The following is a 16,364-nucleotide window of genomic DNA, read 5'->3' as shown; positions in this document are numbered from 1 at the left end:
TTATTATTTATTCAGAAACAAGATGATCTTATTTAGTGGAATATATGATCTGGTAACAAATTATCCATAAGAATGATATGAAACTAATTTCAGCTAAAATTCGCATGTATCTTGCAAATTGATGCCTTTTACAGTATAAAGCAAATAAAGTTACCTTAAAAATTTTTTTATTCATCTTAAATAAACTTTATAAGAATACAAGGCATATTTTAATTTCAAAGATGTAACATGATCTCAAACTGGCTGGGATTATAAACTCCAAATTTGAACTCCCAATTTTATTTGTAGCCTATTTTGGACCTTTAAAATATACTGGATTCCCAATGGCATTCCTCATTATCGATTATGAATGCCGCTTATCAATAAACATGTATTTCAGTCTAACACAATTCTTTCACCTTGAACTTAAAGGACAGTTCGTGCAAGATGAGTAACTGTTGGCACAAACAAATGAGCTTGAATCCCGACAAGACCTGGAGTTAGGAATGTCGCTCATTTGGAAGGCCACTACTATTAACATACAACAGTGGGCCACCAGCCCAAATACTTTGTAATTGAAACAATCTAGAGTAAATTATCTGTTTTCCACAGACACTTTCTTAGATCTCTATGTAACCCAAGAGTTTGTATTAATCTATAATGTTATTACAGATTAAATAGTTGATAGCTATTCTTTATTTTTGTCTGGTCCAATTATTCTTTCTGCTTTCCCCTCAATTGTGCAAATGTAATCCTCATTTATTTCTTCTGACTTGATAGCAGACCTACAACAGATTTCTTTTGACACCTTTCCATATATCAAGTACACAAGCTTATTAGTACACAGCACAATTTTCCCAGAGGCCTTGAAAAAATGAGGATTACATGTAGATATTGAAATGGTGAGAAAATAAGGCTAATTCCCCTACTCAGTTTTTACCGTCCAACATTTCTATTCGTCCTTCTCTTTTTGACAAAGGAAACTTAATATTTTCTTCGGTAATTTCTTCACAGGTATAGCTCTCCTCACATTCCGAATCATCTTCTGATTCTGTTGTATCACAGTCATTCAGTTCTACTAAGGCCACATTCTGTAACAATTTAAATAATGAAAGTAAGATAATATTCAGTACACAATGAGAATGTATACCGTATTTTTCGGAGTATAAGATGCACCGGAGTATAAGAAGCACCAAGGTTTTGAAGAAGCTTTTTTAAAAAAAAAAAGTAGGTAGGTAGATAGAGGGATAGAGAGGGAGAGAAAGAGAGAGAAATATGGTAGGTAGGTAGGGAGAAAGAGAGTAAGTAGGTAGATATGTAGGTAGATAAAGGGATAGAGAGAGAAATACAGTAGGTAGGGAGAGAGAGAGAGTGTGTAGATAGGTAGGTAAGTAAGTGAGGGATAGAGAGAAAGAGAAAGAGAGTAGATAGGGAGAGAGAGAGAGTAGGTAGGTAGATAGGTAGGTAGACAAAGGGATATATATATATAGAGAGAAATATATATATATATATAGAGAGAGAGAGGGTGTAGATAGGTAGGTAGGTGGTAGGTAGAGGAATAGAGAGAGAGAAATATAGATAGAGAGAAATACAGTAGATATGTAGGTATTTCTGCTGGCACAGCACTTGATCAATGTAATTCTCATAAATCAGTTAAAGAACTTTCCAAAAGGGGAAAAAAGGTTTTGCACTCTGCAAACCTCCCAAAACCGGCCCGTTTTTCACAAAAAAAGGCCCGGGTTCCCCCTCCCCAAAAAAGGCATGAATAACCTGGGGGGGGGGGCTTGCAGAGTGTTTTGAGGGGGGGGCAAAAACAAGCAAAAAATGGCCCATTTTTCATGAAAAAGGGCCCGGTTTTTGTCAAAAATATTGCATAGCCTTATGGAGGCTTATAGAGTGATGCTGGGGGCTGGAGGGGCAAAACAGCCTGTTTTTTGCTCATTTCTACCCTCCCCAGCCCCCAGGAGCTCTCTGAAAGTCTCCATAAGGCTATGCACGGCTATTTTGGTGAATCCACAATGAAATTGGTTGATTTATGGCATTCTCTTTATAGGTGATCCTCAAATTACAACTATTTGTTTGATGTTTGTTCAAAGTGCCAGCAGCACTGAAAAATATGGTCAGTTTTCACTCTTATAGTCATAAGAGTGCAGAATCTCCACAGTCAGAGTGATCAAACTTTGGATGCTCAGCATCCACCATGTATTTACAATGGGTGCAGCATCCTGGATCCCGGGATTCTCATTTGAAACATTCTCAGGGAACTTCTGACAAGCAAAGGCAATGGGGGAAACGACATTCACTTCATGACCTCATGATTCACTTAACAGCTTCAGTGATTTGCTTAACAACCACTTCAAAAAAGTTGTAAAATGGGATGCAACCCACTGAAACAACTGTCTTGCTTAGCAATGGGAATTTTGGATTCCATTATAGTCATAAGTCAAGGACTCTTATACTGGCTTTAGCAAAATGATTTGCTTTCTGTCCTGAGTTACCTATTTAAGATGGCCAACCATTTAAGATGCTCGGCCATAGAAATAGCTTAAATGAGACTATTGTCATGAAAGCCACTGGCAAAGTCTTTGTTTATAGCCAAGAAAAAGAGCTAGATCAGTGATGGCTAACCTTTTTGCCATCGCATGCCAAAAGCGGGGGAGAGTGCAGGGGGATCGTGCATGGGCGTGCCCACACCCATAATTCTATGCATGTGCGACCCCCACCCTCCCCCGCTTTTGGTGGTTGATGGACCCGTTTTTTGCCCTCCTCAGGCTCCAGAGGCTTTCTAGGAGCCTGGGAAAGGCAAAAACGCACCCCCCCCCCCCCGGGGGGCTTCAGGACACTTCCCTGAAGTCTCCTGAGAGAGCAAAACGGCCCAACGCCCAAATGGAAAGTCTATTCCCAAACTTCCGGTTTGCGCATTGGGTGGTTTTTCACCCTCCGTAGGCTTAAGGAAAGCCTCCAGAGGGCAAAACACAGCCAAAAATGAAGGCCAAAGACAGCTGGCCAACGTGCGCATGCGCACTGGAGCTGACAGAGCAACACCTCGCGTGCCCTAACAAATGGCTCCGCGTGTCACCTATGGCACTTGTGCTACAGGTTCGCCATCACAGAGCTAGACTGATTAATTGCCTTCCATGATCAGAGGCTGAAAACACTTACAAAACAATTGATGAAAATAAAGCACAAAGCACTTACAAAACAATTGATGAAAACAAAGCCAGTGGCTCTCATCTGCTACTTAGGCAAATCTTCTGAGCATGAATTGGTTACCTCCATCAACAAGCAAGGCAAGATTAGTGTTGAAAGGAATTTTGGAGACAATATGGTCTAATGTCTTTAGTAGAGGAAGGTGCTAGCTGCAGCAGTCCTCCTAAATCTGAGACTTTTCTGGGTGTCTTGTGTATCACATGAAGACTTTGTGACAAAGCTTGTCTCTGATCAGGCTGACAGGGATTTTTGAGAAATATAACCCTCAAACATCCGGATTGCATATGGGAAAGAGAGCTACTCTGACACTTTGCCTGAAAAGTTTTAAAAGCTTAACTGAAAAATGTTATGACGCCAATCTCCTTGGCCTCCTAGAAACATGGCTTTTCAGGTATCTTGCGGAGAGTGTATAGCAACTTCTTAAAAAAATTAGCTTTGTAATTTTTGTCATGATTTTAATTTAAAAAAAAATTGTACCAATTTTAGCACTTAAACTGCATAAGCTGTCTTCTCTCTATTTAGTTTCAGGGGTCAGATAAATTTGATAAATAAAAAATTACTTCAGTAATAGCACAGAAATCAATTTCAACAAAAAGATAACATCCAGATATTATTATAGATAAAGAGGTCCAGACACTAAACAACAACAAGAAGTCATTCTACTTTGGTTATACCATAAACATGAATGTAATGCTCTATGCCAAGGAATTAAGTAGAAACAAAATTATATTCACCATTTCAATTATGTTTTCCATCGAAGGATCTACATGTTCAATGTCAAATTCTTGGCCAGGTTTGCTGTCCATTTCTCTTCTCAACTGACTATTTGCACTAGCCATCTGGGGTAGAAAATTCTGCACCTTATCCAAAACTAAATGTACAAAAATGTGTTTATGAAGACATTAATATATTTCTAAACATTTAAAGAGGGATGGCCTGCCATATCCCACATATAAACATAGAAAATATAGAAAGGCAGTGTAAATATGCTGTTAATCAATTGCCATATTGCAAGATAAAATTATTAAGAAAGGTCCAAACTTCAAATCTGTATTTAAATAAAGATGCTATATAGAAATGTACTTCATTATATTTAGTTTAACTACTACTGATTGTTAAGGGGCACCCAATTTTAATGTTCACTCTCTGCTCTGCATAAATAATAGAAGATGCATGGTTCTTCATGTATATTTAAGCATTAAATCTGTTGACATTCCAGTCCCTCCCACCAAAAGGCAAGACTTTGTTTATGATTATTATTTTCTAACATACAAATATAATTCAGAAAGGCACAATCCTCAGTGTTTTTCAAACTTGTCTAACTTTAAAATGGGTGGACTTCAACTTCCAGAATTCCCCAGCCAACACACTGGGTATGGAACATGTTAAAATTTGGAAAGTTTTGGAAAAGTTTGGAAAAACACTGCTCTAAGTCAGGGAATATTGTTAACTCACTGATAAAAAAATAGATATACCTACTGTTGCTCCTGGGCAGCCTGGTGGTCTGTAAGGTTGTGTCTTTCTTTTTAGCATGTTTTGGACTGAGCAAAAGTGTTTCGCTGATACCTAGAAATCCAGAAGCCCTGCTTCAGTTGAAAAGGCACATACTACTGATTTTACTAGTACAGTATTTCTTTCTATATAGGCAGCTTTGCACTCTACTGCAAATTAGTTGATGCAAATCAGTTCCTCCGAATAGCTCCAATGTTAGAAGCAAGGCACTTTTTTCAACCCCATGCACTACACAGCAGGGGTCTCCAAACTTGGCAACTTTAAGACTTGTGGACTTCAACTCCCACAATTCTCCAGCCAGCAGATCTATGAAGTCCACAAGTCTTAAAGTTGCCAAGTTTGGGGACCCCTGATTACAGAAACCAAATATAATAATATTGTAGAGATATACTATAAACTAAGCAAAACCTTTCAGGCTATTGTGCCTTTCAAAAGTGGAAAGCACAAAAGCATTCTCATCGACATTTAGGCAAGCATTAAATATATGAAACAATGGAGAAAGTCGAGATAGAATGATTTTTTTTCATTCTTTCACTTTTAGCAGGGAGGTGCATTATTTCCAAGTTTGCACAAAAGTTGCACCTTAGTTTTGAAGATATTTTTACGTGCTGTTCATTTATTCACGCAAGATCTCAAGAATACCATGTCCCTACAGGACTTAGTTATTTATTTATTTCCTTTTATTTATTTATTTATTTTATTTAGTTTGTCAAACATGTAAAAGATAATAGGTATAAGCATAAGCATAAATATGTTTATACTTATATAAATACTTTATACTTTTGGCAGCTACTGTCAAGAATCTGGAAGCAAAGGAACGGGGTAAAAAAAACCAAGTTATTAGTATTGCAGCGTTTCTCAAACTTGTTAAGATATGTGGACTTCAACTCCCACAATTCCCACAACTCAGCAGCCATTGGGAATTGTGGGAGCTGAAGTCCACACATCTTAACGACGTTAGCCAAGTTTGAGAAACGCAGGGTTAGTGGGAAAGGGCGAAACCAGGAAGCGCGGCGTTCGTTCCTTGATCTGCGGCTCCTCTCATTCATTGCCACTTACCTCCTCCGCCTCCCACGGAAAGAAGCACCCGAGATATCTCGGGACCCGCGTTGTCGCCACTCTGCGCCATTCAGCCCGATAGGAGTCCCGCTCGCGGTTAGTGAAGCCGCCCAGCCTACAAGGGGAAGCCGGAGCAAGAAGCCGGGAAGGGCCAAAGTCAGAGTGGCTTCGCAAGCGTAAACAGCGCCCCCTAGAAGCACGGAGGATCTTCATTCGGCTCGAAAAGACTATGGGAAGTTTTATATCGGAGAGTAAATTCTCTCACATAGTTTCACGCTTCACTTTGTATTTTATTTAAGTTACGGCGGCCCTTATTTTCTTTTTGCAAGCCTCCTTTACAGATTCCAAGAGGTAGTTTTGTGTCTCAGTTACAAGCGGCTACACAATTCCTGCCCTGCAGAGTTGTGACAATTAGACTTAGAACTTAGACTTAGAATAACTTTATTGTCACTTTGAATGTACACTAATTGGCATACGGTACAATGAAATTTCGTTGCATACAGCTTTCAAAGGGTCTCCACTAGACTGCCATTCTATAGATGATCCCACACAAATCAAGCAAAGTATTGATAACTACATTTCAAAAGTATAAGGTAAAGGTAAAGGTTTCCCGTGCACATATGTGCTAGTCGTTCCCGACTCTAGGGGGCAGTGCTCATCTCTGTTTCAAAGCCGAAGAGCCTTTAAAAAAATGGGACCTTTAGTAGAAAAGGTTATAAGCAACCCTTTAAAAAAATAGGGAGCTTGATGGAAACCCTCGGTATTTTAAAAAAATCTAATTTGAAGAAAAATCTGATAGTTTATCCAAACATTTTGTAATAGTTATAATAAAGATGCTATCTTCTTGATATTCTCCCAAAGGTTAGGAAGAGTATTGATACTTCTGAACTTCGTGTTAAAGAAGACTCCTGAGAATACCGTGAACAACCAAGAAAACAAACCAATGGTTCCTTGAACAAACCAGCCCAGAATTCTCACTTGAGACACGAAGCACCAGGCTCAGACTATTCTACTTTGAACACATGTGAAGACCAAGCGGAAGAAGGCTCTAATTTGGGGGAAAGTGGAAGGAGGGAAAAGAAGATGACAAGCTGGTGGGTGGACTCAGTTACAGTGGTGATGAGTGCTTCATTGGAAGACCCAAAGGACCAGATTAAAAATGAATAGTTACGGAGAAAATGTATTTAGGTGGTCATCAAGAGTTGATGACGATTTTAGTGCACTTTAATCAAGTAATCCTCTTGAAATCTGTGCTCTATAATTATAAGATTGTAATAGTGTGATTGCAACCATTATGTAAATCTTTTCCATGCTTTTTCTGTAATACTTCAATAATACGCCATTATCTCATCAGGAATCATTTTTCCTTGCATATTTATGTTTAATAGACAAACTTGCTAGTCTATTTGAACATTCTTTTTTGTTTCCCTGTTTAACACTGTTATTTTAGGTGGCTGTTGGAATTTCATTTCCATTCTACCCAGAGGTGGTATTCAGCAGTTCTGATCAGTTATGGAGAACTGGTAGCGGAAATTTCAATTAATTCGGAGAACCGGTAAATACCACCTCTGGCTGGCCCCGCCCCTATCTATTATCTACCTCCCGAGTCCCAGCTGATCAGGAGGAAATGGGGATTTTGCAGTAGCCTTCTTCCCTTGGAGTGGGGAAGGAATGGAGAGTTTACAGTATCCTTCCCCTGCCATGCCCACCAAGCCATACCATGCCCACCAAGCCATGCCCACAGAACCAGTAGTAAAATTTTTTGAATCCCACCACTGATTCTACCGCTGAAATGTAGAACGCAAACCAGCAATATAGGAAGAGCAGGTAACTTTTCCCAAGGTCTCTACATCACCCATGGGGTCCACAGCCCTGTTTATTATGGCATTTTATGCTTCTTATCAGCTGTGTCCTATGTATGCACATGGAAGCTATTTCTTGAAAGAGCCTGTCATACACACAGAACAATCTCTTCACTCCTCAGACTATGAGTCCCCATTCCAATCCATTGGAAAGAATGGATTGACAGTACAACTGGAGCCGAGGTGGCGCAGTGGTTAAATACAGCACTGCAGGCTACTTCAGCTGACTGCAGTTCTGCAGTTCGGCTGTTCAAATCTCATCGGCTCAGGGTTGACTCAGCCTTCCATCCTTCCGAGGTGGGTAAAATGAGGAGCCGGATTGTTGTTGTGGGCAATATGCTGACTCTGTAAACCGCTTAGAGAGGGCTGAAAGCCCTATGAAGCAGTATATAAGTCTAACTGCTATTGCTATTGTTCTACCTGCTTCCAGCAAATGTAAGATCTGCACAAAAGAAATGATGAGTTGATATTAATATTTTCAAACACATTCTGCAATACTGCCACAGTTCTCCATCCACTCCCTAGCAATGGGACCAGCTTGGCCGGTCTACCCTTAGCTCTGGGGTAAAGCTTACCTTTTCTATTCTATCTCTCATGCTTCTGTTCTGCATCTTCCATAATAATGATAGAACACCCCATAAATCAGGGGTGTCAAACTCGCGGCTTGTGGGCCAGATGCATCATGCACTGGCCACGGCCATCCCATTTAGAAAAGGGGGAAAGATGCGATACATCATGGGACAGTGTGATGACGTGAGTTTGACACCCCTGTCATAAATGGTCTCTTCTACTTCTCATTTCCTCCATAGACTGAAAGACAGTCATCTCACTCTAAGCAAGATGTTCCTTCTATTATATTAAACAAACTTACTTCAGGCACTGATGTTGATTATGATTTAACATGGTCATTATGATGTTTTTTATTATTCTGCTCTATGATGCTGTTTTTACTGTTATTGATCTTACTTCATTCAGATTGTTAATTGTGTTTTGTTGATTACTGTTGTGAATCTTAATCTTGATGAGTTTGATTTTATGGTAGAAAAGCAGACTTGCTCAAGGAGGGATCCTATTGTCACAGCCCTTATCAGTATTTATTTTCTTACAGTATTTAAAATTCTGTCTCAGTCAAAAAATGAGCCTGAGATTTTGAAAAAAAAAAGTACAATAATAAAAAAATAAACAATGTAATTTCACAGTCCATTGGGGAAGAATAAAAGCAAAACTCATAAAATACGGTTCTAATATATCCAAGGAGTGGGTAGTAGACCATTCTACAGGGCCTGTCAGAAACAAATGATGAGTGGTTAACTTGCAAAACGAGTTTCCTGAATTTAAACACAGATAAAAACTATTTGAATAAAACATGACGAGTACATTTTACTGCTCAAATAGTGTAGCTGTACGTAGTCATACAGAATACATATTTGCACAGTAAGGGCCATCAAATCCAAGTGCTCCCGTCTGAACTCAGAAGAAAAGGGTTGCTTAAAAACCTTTTCTATTAAAGGTTTCATTTATATTCTTCTTTAGTAAAAGACTGGATTGACATATTGTGCTAAATCAAGGGTGTCAAATTCAAGGCCTGGGGGCAGGATTCAGCCCATGGATTGTTTAGATCTGGCTCACAGAGTCACTCTGGAAACAGCAAAGGGCCAGCCCGTGGTGCCTCTGCTAGCAAAAATGGAGCTCGGGAGGACTGCAGGCAACCTTCCCGAGCTCTGTTTTCACTGGCAGAGGATTGCAGGAGGTCATTGCTGCCAAAAACGGAGCTCAGGAGCCCATTTTCACTGGCAGAATGCTCCGGCCACCACAGGCACCCACAACACGACTGATGTCGAACTGGCCATGCTCATCCTGGCTATGCTCATCCTGGCCATGCCCATTCCACCCCCCCCCCAAATATCGGGTAGAGGGTTGCAGGAGGCCATTGCAGCCAAAAACGAAGCTCAGGAGCCCGTTTTCACTGGCAGAGTGCTCCAGCACTCTCCCCAATGACTGACCTCAAGTTGGCCATGCCCACCTTGGCCATGTCTTCAAGGTCAAACACAATTCTGATGTGGCCTTCAATGAAATCAAATTTGACACCCCTGTGCTAAAGCATCAATAAGATTCTTTGCTTTTTTGCCTAGCATGATTAGATTACGGCTTATGCAAAGATCACTAAACTTGTCTGATCCCCAGGTATCTCACCCTAAAGCCGGAATGCAAACAGGGCAAAGGTTATGTATGGACAACCAGCATTCATCTTGGGACTCTTGGTTTTCTTGCTAAACATGGTTTGCTTTTGTTAGGGTTTGCGAAATAGGTGACAATAGGTAGCTTAATATGTTGTGCCAGGTTATTAATAGGGCTTACAAACCACAATAGCTAGATCAGATAACACGTTTTATAGTCCCAGACCAAACCAAACACATTATGGATTAGAACGTTGTGCAAATATTGCTTTAGGACACATATTTAATTTGCAGTTTGAAATTGTGAGGTATTATCTAGCTTGTGGCAGTTAATCTTTTGGAATCAGTGGGAATGTATGAAATATTGAGATTATGTTAAGGGCACTCTTCCAAAATAATTGCCACAACAAGTTGATTAGAAGGTAAAGTGAAGGCTGGGCTCCACTTTACTTTACTCCCAGTGGTGGGTTCTGGATCCCGTTCCAACCGGTATGGTTGGAACGGGCCTGGTGGCGTCCACATGGGTGCACACAGCGTCTTAACACCTCCAAGAGCCTCCGCGACATTCAAGCTGCTCCATGGAGCATTGCGCAGGTGCTGTATGTGCCATGCATATGCGTGGAAGCCTTAAAAGACAGGTAAGGAGCTCAGGCAGGTGGGCGTGTCCTCCGGAACACCGTACCGGAACAGTATCCGGGGCTGCGGGCAGGCTCCGGTATGCCCATACCGCAGCATACTGCCTGCAACCCACCATTGTTTACTCCTCTCCTTACCTAATACCTTCTGAGCAACTGGCATGTTTCCAAAAAAAGCACCAGGGATCATTGTTATGTTCTATAATACCTACACTTCAGCATTATTATTTTAGCCATGAAACTATGCAGGTTGTAAAATTTAGGTGTTGTTAAAAATGAAGTAAATTTCCTCAATTAAGTGTGACCAATGTTAAGTTCATACTTCACTATGAAACACTCCTGTAAGTTCATTTATAAAGGACTCCTCGGAATAAAATTAAAACAATGCATCATATGTTAACATCTGGTTCAAAAAACACATTGCCTTTAAGAGAGTGGTAGCACTGAATTGGAATATATGAACATATAATATACTGAACACTGGCAAACAGATGACTACCTGTTATTTTAAAAAACTTCTGCTAATTGTTACACCTGGCAGGTGCCCCTGAGATTAAAGCATTTCTCTTAAGGCATTCATATTATCTTTTACTAAAATTACTCATATGATGCAGCTTATTCATTCTACAGACTAGGTGTGCTTTTGATTCTTACAGATATTTTTATCAAGAAGTGTACCTTGAGACCAGGAGAAGTAATGGAATAATTTAAGAGATAACAATGAGAAATGATACCTCGTACAAAGTCCAATCCACGTCATAGCATTATTACAATTTCCTGCGAATATTCTATGATGTACACGTTTGGATTGTTATGAATGAGAAGAAACAATATAATGGAATCAAGATTCCAATCCACCTGATCTTTCTCAGTTCCTGCAAACCCTTGCTTATATCTTTGTGCATTATAGGCCAGGAAATTTTTGGTAAAAAGCAGCCTATATAACTTCAAGGATTTTTCTTTTCTTTTAAATTAATGCTGTGTTTTACAAACCACCATTAGTTAGTTATTTATTAAGCAAATTCAAGAAACACATTACAATTTATATAATAATAACTATATATACAACTATGTGAATGTATGTACCTGTGATATATATGTGTGTGTGTGTGTGTGTGTATGTATGTATGTGTGTGTATGTATGTATGTATGTATGTATGTATGTATGTATGTATGTATGTATGTATATATATATATCACACACACACACAAATATAAGTGTCCAAATCACACATAAGTGATTTCAGGTAGCAATTGAACATGCAGCCCAATTCTTTATACATGAGAATATAACCTTGTGTATTCCGATCTGCTATTAACCCAGAAAAAAGTCCAATATGATCTTATATAATCTTTTATATCAAAAAATGAAGGAAGTTCAATTTGGAGACATTTGATCAAATCATTCAATCTAAACTTGATTTAATTTGGAAAGTTGACTAATTTGATCAAGTTACATTCAAGTTATATTATATTCTCATCCTTTTGGCTGAGATCAAGAATGTAGTATTGCACACCTCTTTTATTTAGTCATTTCGTCTCCTTTTACCCTTTTCTTCCATTTTTATCATCTCATCTGATGGATTGTAGAGTACTTGAAAGCTTTTACAGGGTAGTCCTTGATGTATGACGATAACTGAGCCTTGTATTTATGGTGGTAAATCATTCATTCATTCATTCATTTTGCTGCCCACTCATTTCAAAGTGACCCTGGACAGCTTACAGCATTAAAAACATAATAAATATTTATAAAACAATAAAAATGGAAATTAAAATCAAAAATAGAATTATAGTTAAAAGATAAGAAGAGAGGAAACAGGATGACAGCCATAAAGCAAATGCTGCGGTTGTTAAGCAAACCTACTGTTATGGAGTTTTCTCCCCCAGAAATTAGAAAGATGTCATACATCATACTCACATGAACCCTGGGTGTTGCAAATAACCATAAATGCAGGCTGGTTGCTGAGTGCTAAATGTGGTTATGTGATTTGTCAGGGGGCAGACATTTTGAATCATGTTGTGAAGAGCTTTTGAGGGGGCCTGTCATAACTTCTAACAGTAGTTAAGTGACCAGTCATACTTTGAGGACACTTGTATCTCTTTTGTGATCTTGAATTGTTGTAATATGTGTTCTCTTGGCCAATATGGCTTCTTGTGTTCTAAGAATAGAATAGAATAGGAATAGGAATCTTATAGTATGCTAAAAATTGAGAGGTACATAAGTTGCTGTGAAGCAATTCATTTGCTTCAGATAATGGGCTGCTTAAAAGGAGAGAAAGAATGAGATTAAAATATATTTCTGCTATTTTCTTTGTCCTTGTTACAGCTGCTTACAACTGCCTTGCTGCAGAACGGAAAGAAGTCTTTGTTATTTCTTCAAATTATGGTTATCTTGTGATTCATGGTATTGTTTTGCATAGTAATCTCTAGTCACTTGATACGAAGAACAACATTCATAAATATTTTTATTCAACTTTGAGAGGAAAGAATTGCTCAGCACTTGGTTCTTATTTTGCACTCCTTAAGCCATGTTCCTCCCACTTGTTCTTCCCAGAGCGGGGAAAAAAAACACATTGCTGTAGAGAAAGCAGATTCCAGCCAGTTTTGCCTCTGAACTGTGCTGAATTTTGCCACAATAATAATTACCTGGGCTTGGCTTTATCTCTCTGTAGCTGGTCGTGAACCTGAAAGCTTCTCATTGTATTTAAGTACAATGATAATAAAGATTATACTATACTATACTGACTGCATTTTGTGGGTACAATAGGCATTTGGGCTGCCCTACTGGAGGAGGCCATCAGGCTGGCTTGCCCCCTCCAAACTCCTTTCTTTTTTAAAAAAAATATTTATTCATTTCTCATTAAAATATTAGACACAATGCGCCGTACATACCATAAGCTACCATCTGTGGGATTATGCCTAAACTGCCCCCCCAAACTCACAGTGCTTCACAGCCCTCTCGAAGAGGTTTGCAAAGTCACCATATTACCCCCAACAATCTGGGCCCTCGTTTTGCCGACCTCGGCTGAGTCAACCTTGATACAATATGTATTGCATCATTCAAAAGAATGCATCATGACAATCCCCAGTTCCTCCCAATAGGTTCCTCAAAGGCCGCTCTAGCTGGGGATTATGGGTGCTGAAGTCCAACTCCGTTGGAGTGCCCCGGATTTGGGGAAGCTCTGTCGACCAGGTGGCTGTTCACCGCGCCTCCTACTGAGGATCCCGTCCCCATCGCGTGGGAAAGCGGCCAGTTGGCTGGACCAAGAGCTGGACGTCGTCGCCTTTTTTTGTTCCCGCGGGGGCCGGGCGGGGCGGCCGGTCCTCGGAGGAGGCATCTCCGACGCGCACCGGCCACATCACCCGGCTGGTGGGGGGGGGGGGTTCCCGGCTAGTCACGCCCCTCGCCCCCGCCGACTTTGGCCGCGCCTGCTCAGTGGGGGCGGAGGCCCCGAGGAGCTGTCAATAACTCCGCGGCCGCCGGGCAGGTTCCTTCTTCCTGTGCTGAGCGGGCAGCTTCTGGGCGCTGCGCCCGACGGAGGATGGCAAGCGGCGGCATCTGCTGCGAGAGGCTGGGGCCAGCCCCGCCGTCCTTGGCCAGGTAGGTCTGGGGAGCTGGAGATGGGCGCCAAGGCGGGAGCCGGAGGAGGGGATTCCCTGGCCTGGCGGGTCCCAGAAGGAAAGTAAGGCAGCAGTCGGGTTGCTCTTGGTTAGGAGGAAACGTGCCTTTCGCCTCCGTCACCTGGGCTGGGGCTTCCCCCGGCTTCTTCCTTTCGGCTCTCCCCGCCCACCCGAGACAGCAAAAGGTGGCAGCTTTCAGCTACCCCCCCCTTCCTTTCTCAGGAAGGATGGCAGATGCACTGAGATCTCCATCCCCACGAGGCTTGGGTGGGTAACCCTATGGTCTTGTATAAGATCCCTAGGATCCTAAAAAGTAGGTCACTTCCTTCCTCCAATAGTGTTGACTGGGTGGGTATCTGCCCACCCAACCCCAGATCCACTCTGTTGCCCTTTCTGCGCAGCTGGGGTCTTTGAAGGGGCAAGTTCTACAATTTATAAGCTTGAGTGTCTTAATGATATTGGTCATAGTAGTTTATGGTAGGGTTACACTAGGGTAATGTGATACCTTTGTCTTTTTTGTTGCTTGAGGGTTGGAGAAGGAAAGCTCATGGAGGTGAACTTGGCTGATTCAAGGAAGTTCAGTAGAGAGCTCTTTAAAAGATTGTTGGCAAAGCGACAATTCAAGGCCATCCATACAGCTTGATGAAGGTCAATCTGTGTTTTTTTTAATTTAGTAATTTTTTGTTATTGGCAAAAGGATGCCTTGGCTTAGCAATTTCTTGCTTATAAAAGATTAACAACTTGAAAGTATATGAAAGTCAGAAAAACAAGGAGAAGTTGGTTATTGCTTTAATGAAGCAGTAGGCAATAAACAATTGGTTTAAAAATAATTAACAGATGATGTTACTTATGGAGAAGAAACTAGAAACAGATTAGAGAGTAGAGATCATGGAGACCATAATGGAAACATCACAAAAAAGTACTGTGATGGTTTTCTGTGTACTTTATTCTCAGTTTTTACTTGAAGAATACATATCTGGGGGTTGTGCCCTTCATCACTGATTTGATTGCATGAAGTTATATCTGTCTGGCTTTAATCAGGTTACCAGTATTTGTCACAAACTATAAATTGTACACCACAAACATTTGCAATTCAAAACTCAAGATTTTCCACCCAACAGTTCTGGCATGTTGCCTGTTGTTAATCATTGAAGAATGGCTACCTGAGACAAGGGAAGAAATTTTCATCAACCTTATTTCTGAATAATGTGGGCTGAAATTCAATGTACAATATATTGTTTTAAAGGTTCAGTTTTAAAAACTGAAAGCCAGAGTGATAAAACATATTAAAGCTAAAATTTAAGGTTTAAGTTATTAAATGCTAATTTTCATTAGGTATTATTCTTTAAAAAATGGTTCCAGATATGAATAACAACCTCAGCAATATGGTACAGACTAGGCTTATGTCACTCTAAACTCTGTTTCTCAACTTTAGCCATTTTAAGTGTATGAACCTTAACTCTCAGAATTCTCCAGCCAGAACGAGTAATTCTAGGAGTTGAGATCCACACATCTTAAAGTTGCTGAGTTTGAGAAACACTGTTCCAAGGTATTATAATCTGTTATTTCAGCTAAATAAACTATCTTATTGTCATTTTGCATGGCAAAAATGTCGATCAGAAAGGTTGGCAGTTCGAATCCCTAGTGCCGGATAACAGAGTGAGCTCCCGTTACTTGTCCGAGCTTCTGCCAACCTAGCAGTTCGAAAGCAGGTAAAAATCAAGTAGAAAAATAGGGACCACCTTTGGTGGGAAGGTAACAGCGTTGCGTGGGCCTTTGGTGTTTAGTCATGCTGGCCACATGACCACGGAGATGTCTTTGGATCATGCTGGCTCTTCGGCTTTGAAATGGAGATGAGCTCTGCCCCCTAGAGTCGCGAACGACTAGCACACATGTGCGAAGGGAACCTTTACCTTTATCTTAAGTAAAATGTAAGGCACGGGTGAATTTCTTCTGTTGTGCAGATCCAGTTCTTGCAAAGAAGGATAGTAATTCTGTCTTTTCATAACCACATAGAAGCTTCCAAATTTTGTATAATAGGTGTGTAAGTGATTCAGTTAGATACAAGTCTATGTGGGAATATGCTGCTATTTCAATAGTATCACACAAAACTGTAGGGAACAGGATTACAATTAATTAGGAATGAGATGATGAATGAGACCGTAATATTTTGGGAATGTAATCTGAAGCAGAGATAGGTAATCAGGACTTGATTAAAATGTATACTGATTACATTGGTAGATAATATTGTACAAAAGGCTCCTGAATATTTTGGATTTCTAATCTCACTTTAACATTTTGGGCAGCTG

At 40.3% G+C, this 16,364-nt stretch overlaps 2 protein-coding genes across 3 annotated transcripts in view; one reads left to right on the top strand and one right to left on the bottom strand.

Annotated features, from left to right (window-relative positions):
- Nucleotides 1–150: 150 nt before the first annotated feature.
- On the bottom strand, nucleotides 151–5,899 carry C7H12orf45 (chromosome 7 C12orf45 homolog). Its single transcript, XM_032220497.1, has 4 exons — nucleotides 5,761–5,899; nucleotides 4,669–4,755; nucleotides 3,924–4,060; nucleotides 151–1,070 (listed from the first exon to the last, which is right to left on the bottom strand). Exons 1-4 carry the CDS (start codon nucleotides 5,828–5,830, stop codon nucleotides 909–911), a joined length of 456 nt encoding a protein of 151 aa, XP_032076388.1. The 5' UTR covers nucleotides 5,831–5,899; the 3' UTR covers nucleotides 151–908.
- Nucleotides 5,900–13,890: 7,991 nt separating this feature from the next.
- The window catches only part of SLC41A2 (solute carrier family 41 member 2), a 33,115-nt gene continuing 30,641 nt past the window's right edge, over nucleotides 13,891–16,364 (top strand). For both annotated transcript variants that reach the window (XR_004255751.1, XM_032221652.1), the window contains exon 1: nucleotides 13,891–14,035. The gene's annotated coding sequence lies outside the window, so the exon portion shown is untranslated. The remainder of the gene's footprint in view (nucleotides 14,036–16,364) is intronic.

This window comes from Thamnophis elegans, chromosome 7 (assembly GCF_009769535.1).
Source record: "Thamnophis elegans isolate rThaEle1 chromosome 7, rThaEle1.pri, whole genome shotgun sequence".
NCBI lineage: Eukaryota > Metazoa > Chordata > Lepidosauria > Squamata > Colubridae > Thamnophis > Thamnophis elegans.
Note: the sequence above shows the minus strand (reverse complement) of the source record. Positions and strands in the feature narration are given on the sequence as shown.

Excerpts from the sequence above, each read along its gene's own strand:
- C7H12orf45 (XM_032220497.1), bottom strand. The coding sequence starts at position 5,830 with ATGGCGCAGAGTGGCGACAACGCGGGTCCCGAGATATCTCGGGTGCTT. Across the intron at positions 4,061-4,668 it reads CAGGCTGCCCAGGAGCAACA|TTTTGGATAAGGTGCAGAAT; the intron begins GTAGGTATATCT and ends TTGTACATTTAG. Across the intron at positions 1,071-3,923 it reads TGGAAAACATAATTGAAATG|AATGTGGCCTTAGTAGAACT; the intron begins GTGAATATAATT and ends AAATTGTTACAG.